Source organism: Rhinopithecus bieti, unplaced genomic scaffold (assembly GCF_001698545.2).
Source record: "Rhinopithecus bieti isolate Rb0 unplaced genomic scaffold, ASM169854v2 scaffold_19, whole genome shotgun sequence".
Taxonomy (NCBI): Eukaryota; Metazoa; Chordata; class Mammalia; order Primates; family Cercopithecidae; genus Rhinopithecus; species Rhinopithecus bieti.
In genome coordinates, this window is record NW_016803360.1 from 4,054,068 (window position 1) to 4,076,133 (window position 22,066).

General features: G+C 39.1%; 1 protein-coding gene across 1 annotated transcript in view; it reads left to right on the top strand.

The window, feature by feature from the left end:
- L3MBTL3 (L3MBTL histone methyl-lysine binding protein 3) overlaps positions 1 to 22,066 on the top strand; it is a 127,642-nt gene that overhangs the window by 84,494 nt on the left and 21,082 nt on the right. Inside the window, exons 19-20 of the mRNA XM_017879382.1 lie at positions 4,583 to 4,732; positions 20,900 to 20,979. Coding sequence (XP_017734871.1) covers positions 4,583 to 4,732; positions 20,900 to 20,979 — 230 coding nt within the window. The remainder of the gene's footprint in view (positions 1 to 4,582; positions 4,733 to 20,899; positions 20,980 to 22,066) is intronic.

Genomic DNA, 22,066 nt, shown 5'->3' on the forward strand with positions numbered 1-22,066 from the left:
ACACATAGTAAGCACGCAATCCATGTTAGCTCTGAGTACAGACAGCAGGCAGTAGCATCTTGCTAGAAGATGGTACTCTCAGATCAAGTTCATTGTCATGGGTTAGGAATAAGGAAATTCTTCAAAGTGCAAGGGTACTATTCACCCATATAATGCAGTGATTAAGAGACAGCCACAGTTCCTGGTGTAATTCTATCAGGAAGCGATTGAATGACACTAAACAACATTCCTTTTTAAGCCCCAAAGGAACTACTTCTTAGGATTGTGAGAATTAAATAGGTAATATAAACATTTGGTCTGGGTAATGCACTTAACCCGAGGTCAGTTTTGTTATTATCATCCTCATTTTACAGATGAAACAGAATCTCGGAGCCTGTGCTTGCTCATTATTGAGTAGAGGATGAAGCAGCAGAGCAGGATCAGAATGACGCTCCCTGATGTCCGCCTCCATGCATGTCCGGTCACCTGAGCTCCTTTTGCATTTTGTGACTTTTCATTTTATCATCACCTCCCACTTCAGGAGCCAGGGGCTTTCCTCTCTACCCCAGAGTGGGTGTGAAAATGGGAGGTTTCCTGACTCTTTTGACTCTTGTCAGGGTTCAAAGAAAGGGGGTTAACATAAAATCGATAGCTGATAGGCTGCCCTTGGTGGATCATTAGTAGATCACTGCTGTGAGGGCTGTGAATGTTTTTCCCTGCTTAGGTTGAGGTTTTGAAATTGAAATTACTCTCTGGTCCTAGCAATCTATTTTAAAAAAACAAAAAAAAAAAAAAAAAAAAAAAAGATATTTAAATGGTAAGTCTCATTCTGGCCGGCAGTCTTACCTCTCTCTTGAGCTTTCCAAGTTTACATATGGTGATTTCGAGAGATATTCTTTCATGTATTCAACAACTAGGTGAAGATGCTGCCGTCCTAGGGCTTAGGATATAAATTGTCTACACTGTAACTGTAATTAGTGCTAAATTGGGGACCCAGACCATCTAAGAATCCTGCGAGTCTTCCCATTGTTGGAGGCGGATGAGGTAAAGAAGAGAACCTGTCACTTTCTTCATATCTAGTAAAATTTCAATTTTAATATATATACAGTTATTTAATAATTATAAGGCCAAGTGTTTAACAGTGAATGAAATGCTGGTCATGATATTCTAGGAATAGCTGCATACGGTTTATTTAAAGAAACTAAAAAGTTGTCTTTGAATTTTTTTTTTTTTTTTTAACTGTCACAAAGCTTAAGTAGATAAATTTGCAACAAAAACACACAATATAAGGAACAAATAATAGAGTGGAGTCAAAGATGGTGAAGACCTGAGGTTGGGTTAATAAATTTATCTTGTCAGAAACAGAGTCAGGAACAGCAGGAGGAGCTGGTTGTGTTTTTTATCTTTTAGGAGAGTGAATTTTTAATCATTTCTGGGTGGAGGGGCATGATTCGTTAAAGATGATAAAGTTGGTTTTAAACATGTTCATTGTGAGGTGACCCTAAGGCATCTGAGTAGAAATGTTTAGTGAACATTTATATTTTCCTTGAGGTCAAGGTGAGTGTTAGGTCTGACACCTCTTATTAGGGAGCCACAAGGGACCCAGACTTCACTTTCTCAGGCCTTTAGCAGTTTCACTGTGGGCAGGGATCCCACACCCACCAATCAGATGCTGCCATCCAGCTTTCCATCTTGAGAAATGAGATGAAGGCAGGTCAGACCTTGCGACTGCAGCCTCCATGGAACTGAGGGCTAGACCGGGGTCTGGAAAGGGCAGGGGGGCTGAGAGCAGTGGTGTGAGGGCCACGTGCCCAGCAGCAGCCTCCTCCTGTGCAAATCGTTTTGAGGGAGTGTGTTGCTTGTACCCTGCTCCCTACCCAAGCCTGATTTTTCTGGCCTTCCTGTTGAGCTGTAAAGTGCCCTTCCAGTGAGTGTTTTCTGCTGAAGTTAGGCAGAATTGGTTTTGGTCACCTGCATTCATGAACTCTGAATTAGGATCCCATGAAACATATAAAGGGCTGGTGTTCAAAAGAGACATCATATTTGGGAATGGATTTTCCTTCGCATTATTACTAAATGAATAAAATGAAGTACTACCATCTCCCCATGCTCAAGGTGATGCGTGAAATAGTGTGTTCATTTTGCTGAGCTACTTCATTGCCATGTGACCTTGGGCAAGTAACATCTCTGCTTGGATGTCTAATAAACAAATTCCACAGTTTCTGATGTTACCCCCAAATATCCTTCTCCTTAGTCATTCCATCTCAGGAAAAATTTTTTTAAAAAAGCACCTCTGTTACCACCCAGTTCCTCAAGCCAAAAACCAAATGGCCATTCCTGAACTCTTCCTTTCCATTGCTTCCCATCTCCCATCCATCCACAGGTCTTCTTGGGATGACAAAGGATACCATGACTGTCCTCTTCATTTTTGCCCCATCTCAACCACACAAATTCAAGTTACGTCATATATTTACTTGTTGAACAACTTTTCTGTCTTCAATTTAGTCCCACTGCAATCTTCTCTGCTTTCAAAATCCTCTCTCCAAAAAGAGAAAAATAACTTTTAAGTAACTTTTCTTGCTCCAGTTCCGTTCCTTGAAATCTCTGCCTTTAATATCTTCTCTCCCAAAGGCATCCTGAGTAATTCTTAAAATTGTAAATCAAACCTTGTCATTCCCTTATTTGAAGATGTTCCATCACCTTCAGATACAACGTTTGCTAAAAATATAAAGTCCTGACTGGCCTGCTAGGCGCTACATAATATTTGCCTGCCTGCTTCTCCTAGTTCATCTCATCCCCGTCGCACTCTAGCCAACCTGGTCTCTCTTTCCCTGAAACAAGTCAAGCTTTTCCTGTTGGCACTGCTCCTCCCATCCCCTGGAACATTCTTCCCCACATTGTTTCCCTACAGGTCCTTCTTCCTGACCATTATAGCTCTGCTCGGGTGCTTTGCTTGCTCCAGGGAGGACCTTCCTCACCACTCCATCATAGCATCCTCACACCCTCTTTTATATCATGGTATTTCTTTTTCATGGCATGTATCACCATATGAAGTTATCTGATTTATGTGTATAATTGTATATTGCTGATCTCTCCCTGGAATATCAACTCCATGAAACCAGAGAGCTGGTTTCTTGTCTTTTTATTGTCCACTGAGTTTCCAGTGCCTGGAAAGGTAATTAGCACGTAATAGATACATGATAAGTGCTTGGTGAATAAATGAATGAAATAAAGACTGAAGTTACTTAACTGTTATAAGCTTTAATTTGTTGTATGAAATGCCTTTTTCTAGGATGTTGGCAAGATAAAGTAAAATATTGCATGTAAAGCACTTAGCACAGTGCTTGATGTATCATAAGTGCTCCATAAATGTCACTGGTTTTTGTTGATGTTAAGCTGACATTATATAAATTTATGTCAGCACATGATCACATGTTATTTGCTTTCTTCTTTTGCATAGATACCAGTGTAGATGAGCAGTATTTAAAGAAACTAAAGTTAGAATTTTTGCTTATGAGGTATCTGTGATAAATCTTATAGGCCATTATCAGAATCACCCGGCTGGCAGCCCTTTTAAACTCATCCCTCCTTTTCCTAGGAGGGTGTCTCAGATCCTCTTGGTGCAGGGTAGCTAGGCACTGTTTAAAAATTTTCGCTGGGTGATTATCAACATTCTCACTGTCTTCTACATTGAAGAAAAGGACATAGAAGATTCTGATGTAATTTACCTAAGGCCCAAACCATTTCCAGATTTAAGAATGCTTCCCAAAAGCAGAGAGGCACTATAGGCAGTTATTTGGAGAGGCCCATGTATATTGGGGTCTGAGAGACAGCAGTTGCCCAGTTGTTTCAGAGACTGGAATGCTGAGGCCCTGGGCACAGGAATATACTAACTAATGGTGAGTTAACAATGAGTGACCTCGATTTCCTTTCAGGAATCATCACCAAATAAGACCTGAGAGACCAACTGGTAGTCACAAATGGACGGAAAATGAGCTCGATGCATCATTATCCAAGTTGGCCTCTGGTCCTTTTTCGTATTAGGAACAAGATTAGCTACAAATTGATCCATGTATTTTCTAGAACATCAGGCATAGGTCCAGACCTGAACACAGGAACAGCCCATGAGGAAACCTCCTTCCTTTGGAGTGTAGTAACTATTAAAAAAGGAAATTAAATAGCGTGTGACTGCCCTGGGCCTGGAGGATCCCCTTAGGAAGCCGAAGCAAATCTGCTCCATTAACCAATTAATCAGTCTCTCTCCCACCTCTGTCCTGAATGATGTCTTAAGCTTTCTTTCTTGGGGCTGATTGTTTCCAGAGATATGCACAGAGGGAGTCCTTCAGTGACCCTTGCTCAGTTCTGAAGATTGCAACAGATTCTTTCTTAAAGTCTAGTGTAAAAACCATTTCCTATTTGTATATATTTGTTATGTTTTAAAGATAAAATATGCTGTATGTATGATTATAAAATATAACAATTTAACATATTCAGTTAAATGTTAGAATTTTATATTCTGTAGCCTGTCATTTTAATTGGAAGAAGTATGGCCTAATGGAAATGTTCAATGTTCTTTTTCTTTTCTTTTCTTTTAATCTGTTAGTGCTGCCAACTGTCCCTATTCAGAAATCAATTTGAATAAAGACCGTATTTTTCCAGACCGCTTAAGTGGTGAGATGCCTCCGGCTAGTCCATCATTTCCAAGAAATAAAAGGACAGACGCAAATGAAAGCTCTTCATCCCCTGAAATCAGGTAATCAAAGAGCTAATATTAGCATTGTTTAGAAGTACTCTAATTGAAAGAGATTTTTTATCTTTTAGATATTTTATTTCCTATAGCAATGTTTTCTTGGAGATTGTTGAAAATATACCTGACTGGCTAGGTGCAGTGGCTCACGCCTGTAATCCCAGCACTTTGGGAGGCCAAGGCAGGCGGATCACCAGATCAGGAGATCGAGACCATCCTGGCTAACACGGTGAAACCCCGTCTCTACTAAAAATGCAAAATATTAGCCGGGTGTGGTGGCGGGCACCTGTAGTCCCAGCTACTCCGGAGGCTGAGGCAGGAGAATGGCGTGAACCCAGGAGGTGGAGCTTGCAGTGAGCAGAGATCACACCACCGCCCTCCAGCCTGGGCGACAGAGGGAGACTGTCTCAAAAAAACAAACAAAAAAGAACAGATTCTGTGACTTCTTCATAATCAAGACAGTGTATTTCTGAGTACATCACTACTTAAGGTGCCATGGCCACTTCTGGTATGAAAAGACAGGGTCATCAAACAGAAAGTATCCCTGCGCAGTAGGCGATTGCTTAGTGGACACTTACAGGAGTAATGAAGACTGCCTTCATCACAGAGAGAGGGTGAGTCCTGGGTTTACGAGGAGCTGTTTTGAATGTAGCCTGCAGCATGTAAGCTGCAAGATTGGAGAGCTTCAAGTTCTGTTGGAACAGCTGGTTTCATTTTAAGTTTGTCTCTAGTTCCTTGATACAGTGTCTCATTTAGAGTGTCTGATCATTTACTCACTCAGGAGGACCAGTCATTCCTGTAATAGGCAAGTCAAGTCCTATCCACTCCCCGAATTGTCTCGTATATCAAAGGGAGGAAAGCCTCTATCTTGACTAATTTCCAGTACTATTTTGAAGGTGAAATAGCATTGACATAAATCATGAAGCATTAAAGCAAAGTATTGGCCAGGCACCTATGACTCACGCCTGTAATCCCAGCACTTTGGGAGGCTGAGGTGGGAGGATCACTTGAGCCCAGGAGTTCAAGACCAGTCTGGGTAACATAGTGAGACCCTATCTCTATAAAAAATTTTAAAAGTCATCCAGGTGGCGCTTCTATTTGTGAGACTGAGGTAGGAGGATTGCTTGAGCCCAGGAGTTCGGGGCTGCAGTCAGCTGTGATTATGCCACTGCACTCCAGCCTGGGCAACAGAACAAGACAGTGTTTCAAAAAAAAAGGCAAGATATTAATGGTTTCATGACCCCAAAAGTAGTGCTGCCTGGAAGATTTTTTGTATTCCGCCTTCCTTTGTCTGTCCTGTGGCTTACAAAATAATAGTGGCCAGTGATTGCCATAGTTGCTTCTTTGCCACTATCACCGTCTAACATAGTGTGAGGATCCCTTTAGAATTCCCAGTTTGTTATCAGTCTTTCTTTCTGTACCACCATTTTTGGTCATGATCAGAGATCTGATTAATTAACAATGAACCAGTGAACAATAGCGGGTTCCTGGTTATGTACCCTGGAAGTGGTGTAAGGTGTTACCACCAACTTCTTCTTTTTTTTTTTTTTTTTTTTTAATACTTTAAGTTCTATGGTACATGTGCAAAACGTGCAGGTTTGTTACATATGTATACTTGTGCCATGTTGGTGTGCTGCACCCATCAACTCGTCATTTACATCAGGTATAACTCTCAGTGCCATCCCTCCCCACTCCCCTCTCCCCATAATAGGCCCTGGTGTGTGATTTTCCCCTTCCAGAGTCCGAGTGATCTCATTGTTCAGTTCCCACCTATGAGTTTTTCTGTTCTTGCGATAGTTTGCTGAGAACGATGGTTTCCAGCTGCATCCATGTCCCTACAAAGGACACGAACTCATCCTTTTTTATGGCTGCATAGTATTCCATGGTGTATATGTGCCACATTTTCTTAATCCAGTCCATCACTGATGGACATTTGGGTTGATTCCAAGCCTTTGCTATTGTACCACCGACTTCTTAACATGAGGCAAAGAATCAAACCATCTATCTCCTTTCCTGGGTGTTTATAATTCAGTCGAAGAGAAAAAAAATAGCTTTTGACACATTTTAAAATACAAAATTGCATGTGAAAATACCAAATACACAACAATATGAATATACATAATGCCATTAAATGGTAAATTTTATGTTATGTGTATTTTGCTACTATTAAAAAATGCAAAAATGAATAAAAAAAACTGCCAAATTGTGAGACTGGTTTATTGGGAATCTGCTGATGCTACCCTTTGCCCCGTAACAAAAAAGATACCCTTTCTCTAATCTGTTTTCTCTAAGGGCAAATTCCTGCGTCATCTCTGATCTTTCTGAAAAGGAGGATTCTAATCACTGGGCTTCCTAAGCAGCTGCTTCTTTCACTCCCTGGTACTTGACAGATTTCTCCATCCACTGACCTGCCCTGTAGGCCACCACCACGTTTCCATTCTTTCTAAACACGCAGCCTCCCTTTATTGTTCTTTTCAGAAATTAAAATCTTCATGCTTTTAAAATATTTTATTTTGAATTATCCAAATTATACATTAATACCTGCTTGTTTTTAAGTTTAGAGTGAACTGCTGTTATCTCTATTAATATTTTAATGTTTTGTCCTTATGTGTTTCCAGGAAAGCATTTTTGCCTATGTGAATTCACAAACATGCATGCATATACCTCAGTTTCATATAGTAGAATGTTCTGATTTAAATTACTTAAATTGTACAAGATGTGTTCCCTTGAAAGGTCATAAAATGTATACACAGAACTATGTTTGCATATTTACTCTTTTTTTTTTTTTTTGAGATGGCGTCTCGCTCTGTCACCCAGGCTGGAGTGCAGTGGTGCAATCTTGGCTCACTGCAAACTCCCCCTCCTGAGTTAAAGTGATTCTCCTGCCTCAGCCTCCCGAGTAGCTGGTACTACAGGCATGTGCTACCACAGCTGGCTATTTTGTGTGTGTGTGTGTGTGTGTGTGTGTGTGTGTGTGTGTGTGTGTTTTAGTAGAGACAGGGTTTCGCTGTGTTAGCCGGGATGGCCTTGATCGAAAAGATCAAAAAAGATCAAAAAGGGATCAAAGAGCCCTTCTCCCTTCCTGTTGGTCTCTTATAAACCTTGACTTTGAGTGTAACGCAAGGCTTGAAACATATCTTTAAGAGGTAAAGAAATACCCTTCCACTCATTTCCCAGTGGATTTCCTTCTTTTCAGGAAAATCCTGAGCATGCCACGTTACTAGTAATCTTCTGTTTTGAATTGGGTGTATGCATGTGTCTTAATCATTTCAAAGTGTTTCCTTTGGTTATTGTGAGAATGATCAGAGGTGTCCATGTCTATCTAACCTTTGAGAAGATACTGGCAGAGCAGCAGTGACCTTCCTCTGGCCTGAAATCAGCCAGGAGTGAGAAGCAGTGGTAGGACTCAGGTTGTCCTAGTGTCATGACTATACCTCTCCCTAGATACCCTGGAGTCTTTTTCTTAAGGGTTCAGAGGTGAGTGCTCTGTAGAGGTGTTCATAGGCTTGAACTGCATCTTCTTGACTCACTTTCTGTACCAGCTTTGGCCAAAACTACAGTTTTAATATGTAGGAAATGTAAAAGAGCTACAGCTTAGACTTTCCAAGTATTTATTTAGAGTTTTATATTTTCTCTTTCTTCTTCCCACTTAACCAAGATGCAGTAAGTCAGTTCCACCTTGGATAAATCAGCAGTATACAAAGAGGTTGCCAACCTTTTTCTGTTTAGTACTGTCTTGATTATAGTTTAAGGTACATAAACCAATGAGAGACCCTAAAACTTTGGAGGTAGAAAGTTGATGCAACTAAACTCTCTTAGGGGTTTTTTTCCTCCCATGCAACTTTAACACTTGGCTTTTTGCCATTGTTCTGCATGCAAGGTCATCTAAGCTCTTAGTGTAGCTCTGAAGATTAGTTCTGTCTCTGATGCAGACCCAAGGAAGAAATGAGTAAGCAGTTGAAGCCCAGCACAGCAAGAGCACACCATGTTGTTTTCTGTTCCTCCAGAAAAGAGCAGCAGAATGTGGTGATTAGGAACATGGGGCACTGCTTGAATTTAAATCTCGGCTTCCCTACTTGCTAGGTTTATGATCTTTGATGAATTACTCAATAACTCTTTGCTTTGAATCTCATAATTTATGAGGATTACACAAGATGAAAAATGCAAAAATGAAGCTCTTAGAATAATGATTAACAAGTCATAAGCCCTCAATGAATGGTTTTTTTTTTGTTTGTTTGTCAATTTTTCGAGATGGGGTCTTGGTCTGTCACCCAGGCTGGAGTGCAGTGGCGGGATCTCGGCTCACTGCAGGCTCCGCCTCCCAGGTTCAAGGGATTCGCCTGGCTCAGCCTCCCGAGTGGCTGGGATTACAGGCGCATGCCACCACACCCGGCTAATTTTTTGTATTTTTAGTGGAGATGGAGTTTCACTGTGTTAACCAGGATGGTCTCAATCTCCTGACCTCGTGATCTGCCTCGGCCTCCCAAAGTGCTGGGATTACAGGCGTGAGCTGCTGTGCCAGGCCAAATGTTAGTTTTTATTGGAAGAGGAGTAGATTACTTTGTTTCATTATATGTCTTTATTCCTTAGGAGCAAATCAATGACTGGACCATTTGTTTACTTTTTTTTTTTTTTTTTGGTGGGGGGAAGATTTTATTTTATTTATTATTTATTTATTTATTTTTATTTTACTTTAAGTTGTAGGAACCATGTGCAGGTTATACAGGTGTACATGTGCCATGGTAGTTTGCTGCATCCATCAACCCATCTCCTAAGTTTTAAGCCGCACATGCATTAACTGTTTGTGCTAATGCTCCCCTTTTTAATAATCACCATTCTAACTGGCGTGAGATGGTATCTCATTGTGGTTTTGATTTGCATTTATCTAATGACCCGTGATGATGAGCTTTTTTTCACATGGTTGTTGGCCACAAAATGTCTTCTTTTGAGAAGTGTCTCTTCATATCCTTCACCCACTTTTTGATGGGGTTGTTTGATTTTTCTTGTACATTTGTTTAAGTTCCTTATAGATTATGGATCTTAGACCTTTGTCAGATGGGTGGCTTGCAAAAATTTTCTCCCATTCTGTAGGTTGCCTTCTCACTCTGATGATAGTTTCTTTTGCTGTGTAGAAGCTCTTTAGTTTGATTAGATCCCATTTGTCAATGTTGGCTTTTGTTGCAGTTGCTTTTTGGGTTTTAGTCATGAAGTCTTTGTCCATGCCTATGTCCTGAATGGTACTGCCTATGTTTTCTTCTAGGGTTTTGGGTTTTACATGTAAGTTTTTAATCCATCTTAGTTTAATTTTTGTATAAGGTGTAAGGAAGGGGTCCAGTTTCTGTTTTCTGCATATGGCTAGCCAGTTTTCCCAACACCATTATTAAATAGAGAATCCTTTCCCGCTTGCTTGTTTTTGTCAGGTTTGTCGAAGATTAGATAGTTGTACATGTGTGGTGTTATTTCTGAGGTCTCTGTTCTCTTCCATTGGTTTATATGTCTGTTTTGGCGCCAGTAGCATGAGGTTTTGGTTACTGTAGCCTTGTAACATTAATATAGCTTGAAGTCAGGTAGTGTGATGCCTCCAGCTTGGTTCATTTTGCTTAGGATTGTCTTGACTATATGGACTCTTCTTTCGTTCCATATGACGTTTAAAGTAGTTTATTTCTAATTCTGTGAAGAAAGTCACTGGTGGCCTGATGGGAATAGCATTGAATCTATAAATTACTTTGGGCAGTATGGCCATTTCAGGATATTGATTCTTCCTATCCATGAGCATAGGATGTTTTCCATTTGTGTCCTCACTTATTTCCTTGAGCAGTGGTTTGTAGTTCGCCTTGAAGAGGTCCTTCACATCACTTGTAAGTTGGGTTCCTAGGTATTTTATTCTCTTTGTAGCAATTGTGAATGGGAATTCACTCATAATTTGGCTCTCTGTTTGTCTATTATTGGTGTATAGGAATACCTGTGATTTTTGCACATTGATTTTGTATCCTGAGACTTTGCTGAAGTTGCTTACCAGCTTAAGGAGATTTTAGACTGAGACGATGGGGTTTTCTAAGTATACGATCATGTCGTCTACAAACAGAGACAATTGACCTTCCTCTCTCCCTAATTTTGAATACCCTTATTTCTTTATGCTGCCTGATTGCCCTGGCCCGAACTTCCAATACTAATGTTGAAATAGAGTGGTGAGAAAGGGCAGCCTTGGTCTTGTGGGCAGTTGTCAAAGGGAATGCTTCCAGCTTTTGTCCATTTACTATGATATTGGCTTTGTCATAAATAACTCTTATTATTTTGAGTTTGTCATAAATAACTCTTACTATTTTGAGATATGTTGCATCAATACCTAGTTTTCTTTGCTGTTCTTTTTTTTTTTTTTTTTTTTGAGATGGAGTCTCGCTCTTTTGCTCAAGCCGGAGCTGGAGTGCAGTGGCACTATCTCGGCTCACTGCAAGCTCCGCCTCCCAGATTCATGCCATTCTCCTGCCTCAGCCTCCTGGGTAGTTGGGACTACAGGCACCTGCCACTGCGCCCAGCTAATTTTTTTGTGTGTGTTTTTAGTAGAGACAGGGTTTCACTGTGTTAGCTAGGATGGTCTGAATCTCCTGACCTCGTGATCCGCCCACATCGGCCTCCCAAAGGGCTGGGATTACAGATGTGAGCCACCGCGCCCAGCCTCTTTGCTATTCTTAAGTTAAACTTTGAATAGATTGCTCAAGCAGGATGATTCCCATAATACCACATTACTCACCTGGACGTAATTTGCCACTTAGATTTTAACAAATTCTCTTTGCATTTTTTCTTAAGAATTTACTAAAATTTGGTTGCCAGACATTACGATTTTTTTTTTTAATGCACTTTGCCACACAAGACACAGTTTGCATCCCTGGAAGCAAACTCTGAGACAAGGATTTAATTGCAAGTGGTTTACTTGGGAGGTCAAGAAAATATCAGTAGGCAAGTGAGGAAGTGATACAGGGAAGGGCAGGCAGCCAGAAAAAGCTTTGTTGTCATGCTGATTACCACCATGGACAGCAGGAACACAGACCTGCTGGGAAAACTCTGGGATTTCTTGTAAATACACATCTCAGTGTTAGCCCACCATAGGGATGAAGGAGCTGAACTTTTGAAACACAAATTCCCTTGAACCACAGAGTGAGACTGTACATGTTAATTCCCCAGCACATCCTCCCTGCCAAGCAGCCAGAGCCCAGGGAAGTCCTGCAGGAAATCAGTGCAGGCGAGACAGGTGGATCAGGCTGGTGTGTGCTGAAGTGAAGTTGGGAGCTGTGGCACCAACCCGTTACCTATTCCGGATGCCAGGCAGTCCCCAGAATGAGTGATGTGCTGGCATCGCTTCTGATTCAGAGCTTATATAATAGGACTAGCATAAATTAACTGTGTGAGGAATGAATATCCTTTTCCTGTCATAACATTATTTTAAAGGTCACCTGCTCAGAATAGAGCCATGGGCAGCTAATGTTCCATCATACTCATTCCCAAATTTGGCTTCATACCAGATCCCCTGGGACTTCCTTAAAACTCAGATTTAAGGTCCTATCTCAGTCCACCACATTCTTCCAGGCTACAGCTTTGGAGTCCGGACTCAAATGTTTATGTGAGCATCTATCCCCCTGCTCAAAACGTTCAATGACTTCCCGTTACTCTTGGAATTAAGACCCTCATTCTCAGCATGGCCTACAAAGCCTTGTGTCATCTGGCACCTGCCTAACTCTCCTGCTTTGTCTCTGCAGGCTCTTTTTTCAACCTGTGCTTCAGCCACCCTGTCCTGAGATACCCCTTTTCCCTCTGTCTAGATCCTCTCTGTGCCATCTTTTAGCTATCTCTCATCTTTGGGGCATCAGATTCACTCTCCTTTCCTCAGTAAAGCTTTATCTGTTCATCCAGATTTTGGACCAAGTCCTTCATTACATGCTTTCTCATCACACGACCCAATGCCATTGACATTGTTGGGTAAACACTTCTGGGTACTTTGCTTGATGATATGCTCCATAAAGGTAGGGGCCGTGTCTTTTCTTCTTCTCCAAGTTGCCCTAACCTGAGCATACTCCCTTGCATGCAGTAGTGACCTCGAACCATCCATCCATCTTCTGTGGACAGCTATCAGTTATGTAGCCTAAGAGGCAATAGCTGTATAACCTTTCTGTTCAGTTAAAACTCCTACACTTTGAACTGTGAGATCACCACACCAGATATATAAGGAGTGATTATTAAATGATGAGATAAATTCCCCCAAAACACACCTGCACTCTCTCATTAATTAAGGTGGGATGTCCCAAACTGTTGTTGTTTAGTTTCCTGGCCCACACAGAAAATGATATCACAGAAATGACAATGTTTGTGTCAAACACCAAAGAAATGGATGAGGCTGCCTCCCAGTCACCAGAGAGGGGTGCAGAGGGCTGCAGGATCAATATCTCAGAACACTTGTACCTTAGGATTCAGGACATCCTCATCAAGAAGCTCTGCCTGATATTAAGATGGTCCCACCCTGAGTCCACCTGTAGGTATGCTGAATGCTTGGATCTCTTTTCCTACAGAGACTTGTCAGATGGGTGTGAGTAAAGGGAAGTCCCAGTAGCTCTAGATAGAAATGTGAGTACGTGGTCCTTACAGATAGAAATGTGAGTATGCAATCCTATCCCAGCGATCCATTTATTCATCGGAAGTATGAGGAGTGTCTTTCGTACCAGTGCTTGCTGTGAAAACATGCTTTTTTCGCTCTGGACGGTGAAAGCTCATCTCTGCCCTTACGCTGCTCCTAGAGGCAAAATGTTGAGGCATGGGCTCTACCAGTGAGTGGAGTAGCTTTTCCTAGGGACTGATTACTTAAATCTCTGCATGTCTACAGCTGAGCAAAACAATATATGTGTTTCTCTATATGTCTTAATAAAACTGGGAGTCTCAAACTTTGATTTGCACCAGAATCATTTGAGATGCTTGTTAAAAATGTGGCTTTTGAGGCACTGCTCCCAGAGGTACTGATTCAGGAAATGGAATTCTTGTGTTCATAAAAATGAAGACAGTGGAATCTTCATTTTTAACAAGCTCTCCCAGGTGACCAATGCAAGTAGTCTATAAACCAGGCTTTGGGAATCTCTACTGAATGAAAATACCCTTTTCAGGGGTAATACTTCACAGTGTGTTATCAGTTGGGAAACATCGGGCATCCATCCCACATAGCCTTGTTCTCATGAAATCTGTTCTACGGCTGTTTGTAATTGTGTTCTAAATTAGGTACTATCTCTATTAAAAATCACTTAATGTTTTAAGCTCCCATGTTGTTTAAGCCTGCTAAACATCAACTACAGAAACCAATAAAGCATCTTTAAAATGCCTGCCAAATGCTTAGATTATCTTGCAAGGCAAATGCCCACTGCTTAATAACTGATCCAATGGCAGAAATCAGTCTGTTCCGTTCATTATAGGCCATTAAAATGACTTCTCAAGTTGTAAGACCAGTGTTTCCACTACGAGAACTACATAGAACAGTTGCCGGAATTGCAGCCATCAATGTGGTTTATATTTTTAACACGAATCCAATTTTGCTAGTCACACCAAAAGCCAAGTCTGTACCCAGTTAAACAGATAGGAAAGCAAGCTAAGATAAAGTATGAAGCTATGAGCATATATAAATCTATTTACTTTGCAAAACTATCACATCAAGTAGAATAAAATCAATTTAGAGCCAACCGTTCTAAAAGATTACCAAAGTTAATTAGTAAACCTTGGGAAGTTGTTTTTTTGCCCCCTGAGGTCTTCTGGGCCGAGAGCTTGATGTTAAATATTCCTGGAAGTAATTTCAATGACTAGGCATGCTCTGGCTATTGTAAAACCTCTTCTCCCTTTTTGTTGATGGGTTCCAGGTATGAATTAGGAGCTCTGAAAGTGTTTTCCTATTCCAGCTCTTGAGAACCTGAGTTAAATCTGTGTAGTTGTTTATGTACCCCAAAGAGTAGCTCAGTGTTTAGTTAAATCACTCACAGTTCTGATGCCAGCCACTGTGATACCAAGGCAACCATTCAAAATGCAAGGATAAGATGAGTGTGTTATTGTTATATGCCTGTGAAGTTGTTGGAACAATATTGTAACAGGATCTTATTTTATCTCCTTGAATATCACCAATTTCTGACCCAGGAGACCCTTTTCTGTAGCGTAGAAAAGCAGTGACATCTGTTCTCTTTTCCACAACAACAACAATAAAGTAATAGAGTCTCACTCTTAAGTGACATCATCTTTATTTCCCAAACCTCACCTTATTGGTTAAGGCTTTTCATTTAAGAAGAGGATTAATTGCTGACTGAATTTTTCTGGAGGGTTTTTCCTTGTTATCTTGGTAATACCCACCTTATGTATTCATTGTATTCCTTTTATTGTATTCTTTCACTGGCGTATGGTCCTTATGCTAAATTATAATTAAATAGGCCTGTTAACCAAAATGTTTTTATTCATTAGATATACAGTAAACCATGTTTACCTCTCCTGGGTGATGTTTATGAAAACATAATTCAGTAAAACCATTGCTGTTGTCGAAAGGAATTGTATTTTAAAAGCTCTTTATTTGAATGTTGTTCATAGTTGTCCCACTGGTTTTATTTGCCATCTTCTTCTGAATCCCTTCGAAGGTGGTGACCTCCTTGACCTGAAGCTCAAGTACAGTCACTCTTCATTTGTACGAGGCATTTTGGAAGCAGTTCAAGTATTCTTTTAAAGTTTCTGTAGAGTGTAACCCCTGAGATTCTCATTCCCTGATCTTTTTACCTGCGAGTGAGTCACAGCTCAGAAACTTAAAAAAATGCTGGGAGCATGCAAAGAGACATTCTTTTGATAGCCAAAACAGAAAACTACATTTTCTTACAGCTCTCTGGTAGTCAGCATCCCCGCTTGTTACTGAGGAAGTACAAGTCTCTTTCAGTTCTTCAAAGGCCCCATGAGACTAGAATAAGCTATTTTGAAAAGAGAAGCGTGGGGTTATTTTAAACCAAGCCAAACTAAGGAGTGAGCTTTTTACACTTGAGCTACGGCAAGATAGCCATGTCTCTGACGCTGGGCCAACAATAACTGTCAATCCGTGCTTCCTAACCCGGTTGGCAAATATTTCAGTCTACATTGCAATCTGCATCTGCCTCCTTTCATGCTGGATTTAAAGAAGTGACTGAAATCAATAAATCCCTAAATTGGGGCAAAATAATTTGTTATTCAATATTTTTTAACAGACTAGGACTAATTGAAACATAATTGGTTAGAAATTGTTTTATATGAAAATGAACAGACTTGAAGAAATACAGCTGCACATATTCAACTGCCATCCTATGCATTTACCATTCTAATGTCTGTTTTACTAATATTCATCCCAAAGCATAATTATGGTAAGACAGTAAGACCTCTAAAAGGTGACACATAATTACAGAGAAAAAGAAATTGCTGAGTCATAAAGAATACATTTTCCCATTCAAGTGGATTCCACTATCTTAATTAAAAGCCAAAAGTATTGTTAAGATTTCACTATGATTGTATTTCAATTCAATAAAACTGAAATGTATTGAGTTGAATTGAATTGTATTGAATTGCAACTAAAGAAATGTTGCAGTAAATGGCTTCTTGAAAATTTTGAAATTTTCAAATTTGAAATTTTGATTTGAAATTTGAAATTCAAATTTGAAATTTCAAATTTGAAATCCAAGAGAAATTGCTGTTTTCCAGGTGCTTTTACCTATGTCGGTGCCTATTATTTAATCTTCATAATACCTTATGTGGTGTAGTTGTCATCATCACACCCTCATTCTACAAACATGGAACCTCTTTTGGTTAGAGGCCATATAGCTAGTCCATAGCAGACCTGGGTTATAACCCAGGCAGTCTGACTGTAGTCTGTGCTTGGAACCATTACTCTAAAAGCTGTCTTAATAGTTAAAGAAATAAGGTTAAAGAAAACAGGTATCAGTAGATAATTTTATCCTAAAATATAAGTAATTTATAACCTAGGAATAGCTGCTGTGCATCATGCTCCTACTTAAGTGCCTGGCTCTGTCCTAAGCGCTTTGTATACATTATTTTATTTCATTCTTAACATGCCCCTCTGAGGTAAAGGATTTGTTATCCTTGTTTTACCAATGATGTAACTGAGAATTAGAGAAATTAAGTAACTTGCTGACGGTCACATAAACCTAGTGAGTAGCAGAACTGAAATTGAAACCAGACCTCTTCACTTCCCAAGACCACATGTGTAACCACTATTGCTGGGCTGCTTCCTCCATGTTAAGATTCAGGCACCCATCTGCAATGTGTGTAATCTCAATGCTTTGAGAGGGTGAGACAGGAGGATTACTTGAAGCCAGAAATTCAGACCAGCCCTGAGCAACAGAGTGAGACCCTGTCTCTACAAAAACTTAAAAATTAGCCAGGCATGGTAGCGCATGACTATAGTTTCCACTACTTGGGAGGCTGAGGCTGGAGAAGCACTTGAGCATGAGTTTGAGGTTACAGTGAGCTAATGATGGCACCACTGCACTCCAGCCTGGACAACGGAGTGAGATCCTGTCTCTTAAAAAAGAAAAAAAAAAATCGCACACTTGTGCCTAAACAGCTTGTACCCTCTTTTGAAAGGAAATTGTTGATAATGAAAAATGTTGATCAAGGAAAGCAGGCCAGGAAATGTTTAGGTTGACAATAATTGTGATATTAAAATATAGCCTGAAAATATTTCTGGTTGTCATTTTAAAAAATCTGTCAAGAAGTGTATCTTTTACTATGCTCCAGAGAGTATTGTAACATTATCCCAGAGTTTGGCATTCTGATATAATCATATTTTATCTGTAATTTGGAAGACTTTGTAGCTAAAATAACATTTTGCTTAGGAAGTTGAAATTCTAGAACAAGGATTTCATTTTTGTGTAGAGGAAGATTCATCACAGTACATATTCAGCCAGAATTTGTGTAATGAAATTCTTAACCTTATAGTAGAGAGAAATAATGGTTGTCCAATTGAATAAACAATTTTTTTGTTGTTATTTTTTTCTTTCTGAGACACAGTCTCGCTTTGTCACCGAGGCTGGAGTGCAGTGGTGCAATCATGGCTTACTGCTGCTTTGACCTCCAGGGCTAAAGTGATCCACCTGCCTCAGCTTCCCAAGTAGCTGGAACTATAGGCGCATGCCACCATGCCCGACATTTTTTTTTTTTTGGTAGAGACACAGTCTCACTGTGTTTCCCAGGTTGGTCTTGAATTCCTGGACTCAAGCAACCCTCCTGCTTCAGTCTCCCAAAGTGCTGGTATTAGAAGCATGAGCCACCGTGCCTGGCCTCAATTTTTATTTTAAATAAAATGTAAAACAAATGGGAATACGGAATCAGGCTCTTCATTCCTGACCTCATCAATGAAAGAAAATTTGAAGAATAAGTTTATGGCACAAAAGCTTGTTTCCTTTAACTTCATATATCATACTTTATTTTGGAAACACACAAGTGTAAAATAAAAAACAACTCAATCCAATTGCGGATTTTGGTGTCAAAAAGAACGGGTGCTATACTCGCCCTGTGAATTTGGTCTTAATGTCTCTACATTTCTGTGGCTATAATAATAAACCTTCCTTCAATACGTGTTATAAAATATGGGACATGTAAAAAGCTCAGTCAGTCTTTGGCTCACACTGTGTTCTTAAGAAGTGAACTTTCCTTATTAATATTAACTGTTTCCGCATGTCTGGATGTGCTCGATTAAGATTCTGCTCGCTCCAGTGATTCTATTCACCCATCTGTTTCATAATGCCTGTTCTAATAGACTGCGCAGATTGACCCTGTCTTCCACCTTTCCACTCTCTAGCTAAAGGAAACAGCACATAGAACCACAGGGGCGTAGGTGCTTTTAATTTGAAGGAATTGGCAGAATCAATATGTTAATCTGAAATAAAACATTCAATAAACATTTTTTTGTGGAGGTCTTCCCGTTTGGTAAAAATACATATCTGTGTTTATATATTCCCAGGTTTGTATGGCTCCAGTTTAAGGAAGTGTCATGAGTTAAAACTGGGGCAGTGAAAACTGAACATGCCTCTATAATGAGGCAACATAAATTATGTAAGAGTACATAGCTTCCACTCTGCTTCTCTTTTGGGATAGGTTATGTCAGATCCAGGCATGAGGAAATTTTTTGGGTCAAAGATTTTACTTTCTTTTCTATCTCTGTTCCCTCTTGGAAAGTGATCTTTTCTTGGAGTTCAGGAAATAAGTAATTGTCATTGTATTCGGGCATAAGAAAACAAGGGAACTTTTCTCATAGCTCAAGTCTTCTATCTTCATTTTAACAAAGCTTACTTTAAAAGAATGGTATGCTTTAGTAAAACCACAAAAGGGTAACTGCAGATTATCAGTGGATAATTGTGATCCTGAAAACTGAAATATACAGAAAATTTTGACTTTTTAGCTTTTGGACTCATGACGTTTCTCTCTCTATTTAAAAAAAAATCAACTACTCATCAGAGCTTCTAGAAAAACCACAATAATTGGACATTTATTTTATTTGGGAAATGCCAATTTAAAGTTATATTGCTGTAGAGTATGGTTTTTAATAACAGTTAATATAGCCATTTACAAACTATTTGTTGATCACAGTACTTTCTGGGATAGAATTTGTGCACTCAGTATTATTTCCAATTTAATATAAAACAAATTTGGAAATTCATAGAAGTTAATTTTAGCATGGTAAGCTAATTTTAACATGTAATTTCCAAGCATAACTGCAGCATTATTTTACAGAGAAAACACAATTTTATCAATACTTCAACTAATGTTCTTTCTCCAGTTATCAGTGACACTCTTACATTTGTTTTTTTCTATAGCTTCATCCCTCTACTTTCTATGGAATAAGAGACCCTGTCGCCATTTAATTGGTTTCTCTTGGAAAACAATAATGATTCTCCCCATTGTCAAAAGAGCAAGTATACTTCAGCAGTTGTAGCAAGTTGTTTTTAGCATGAACTAAGCCAGGGAGCTCAGATTCAAATGAAATTTCACATTTGCTCCTGGAAATGATCTTTCTTAAAAATAATATCTCCTCACAGGATGATCGCTAATAAACAATAAATAATTTTAAAATAGCAATAAAAATAGAAAATGTATTTATTGCATGCTTACTGTGTTAGTGTCATTGTGTTACTATATTTTCAAATGGAGACTCAATTAGTGCTTTTGTAATTAAAACTATAGAACTCCTTTTGTATTTGTTGGGATATTTTGTTTCAAATGTATTTGCCGTTATTAAAACTTAACAGAACTATGCTCTGGATCTTTAAGAAACTGTCATGTATTTGTAATGGTAACAGCATGTATGAAACAATAGCACATCATAAACACAGAATACTTTAAAGCACTGAAGTGTGTAGGCCAGATAGCATATTCTGCATAGAAGAAATTGCAAAATGGGGTTTATTGTGAATCCTGAGAATGGAATACATTAGGGTGAAAAATTTTTAATCCCTGAAATTTAAGAAAAGTAGTTCCTTTTTTTTAAAAAAAAAAAAAAAAAAAATTTTGCCCCTGACATAAGGAGTAAAGCTCTGAATTAAGATTGTAATGGGTCTATTCCATTTTGCAGTATCTCTGGCATGTTTAGTTTAGCATTAGGTTATTCCCGGTCAGAAAGAGGTGAAATCACTTCAGCTGGTGGATTTGACCTGATTAAACCAGGAAAAGCATCCTAGAATTGGGATTTATTCCCTCGAGCCAATCTTAGCCTCCATCCGAATCCTGGTGCTGAGTAGTATATGGTGACTTAGTTAAATGGTGTGGACTTTCAAAACATCTTCTTTCTTTAAATAGAAGTCTTACCAAACTGTGTAAGTAAAATTCCACATGAATACATGTTCCAAATTGTAGTTGAATTATTCAATAGCTACATTTTCCAGAATAGTTCATTTTATTATCCTTAGCTTTAAAATCTTCTTCCTGAATAGGAAATGAAAATTGATAATGAAGAAAATGGACATTTATAGGTATTATTAATTAATTGCCTTGTAGTAGAACTATATATCCTTTCTAAGACTTTAGTAGCATCCTTTGGTTTAAAATTAAGAAAAGCAGTTGTTGAGATGTAGTTCTGAACCATTTTTAAAAAATGTTTCTCTTGTAAAATATTGAATTGCCTGTTTTTCTCAGAGACCAGCATGCTGATGATGTCAAAGAAGACTTTGAAGAGAGAACAGAAAGTGAAATGAGAACATCACATGAAGCCAGAGGTAGCCATAGTAATTCTCATATTACTGATGTGTATTACTGCTGATACGAAACAATCATAGCCTTAACTGGAATACAAGTCTTTTTTATGTTAAAAATGAATTTTATTGTTTATTTTTATTGTTTTAGGTTCAGGGATACATGTGAAGGTTTGTTATGTAGGTAAACTCGTGTCATGAGGGTTTGTTATACAGATTATTTCATCACCCACGAATTAAGCCCAGTACCCAATAGTTACCTTTTCTGATCCTCTGCCTCCTCCTGGCCTCCGCCAGCAAGTAGACTCCAGTGTCTGTCCTTTCCTTCTTTGTGTTCATAGATTCTCATCATTTAGCTCCCATGTATAAGTGAGAACGTGTGGTATTTGTTTTTCGGTTCCTGCATTAGTTTGCTGAAAGTAATAGCCTCTAGCTCCATCCATGTTCCTGCAGAAGACATGATCTCATTCTTTTTTATGGCTGCAAAAGATGAACTTTAAGTTTGGTTACCTTATTCTTTTTTGCAGGCAATAAAAGTTTATTGTTCAGTATCAATATAGTATGTAATTTTTTATATAGATTCATTTATGGTCTGTATTAACAGTCTCACATATTGGTACAGTATTGTACATAAAGTTTGGTATGACATTCTCTTTGGACCTTGTCACACATTTTCTTTAGTATTGTTGATGTCATTTGCTTCCTATGTTTAAAACTCAATTCAGCATGTGTTTTGAAATCCAGATATTGTCTTAATCTAATATCACAAAATGAAAAAAAAATTACTTGAACAGTGTTTTAAGTTATATTGGAGGAAATAATTTGTCCTACATCTTTGTTAAAAATATATTGCTTCGGAAGGCCAAGGTAGGTGGATCACCTGAGGTCAGGAGTTCGAGACCAGCCTCGCCAACATGGTGAAACCCTGTCTCTACTAAAAATACAAAAATTAGCCAGGTGTGGTGGTGCATGCCTGTAGTCCCAGCTACTCGGGAGGCTGAGGCAAGAGAATCACTTGAACCTGGGAGGCGGAGGTTGCAGTGAACCGAGATCACGCCATTGCACTCTAGACTGAGCTACAGAGCGAGACTCTGTCTCAAAAAAAAAAAAA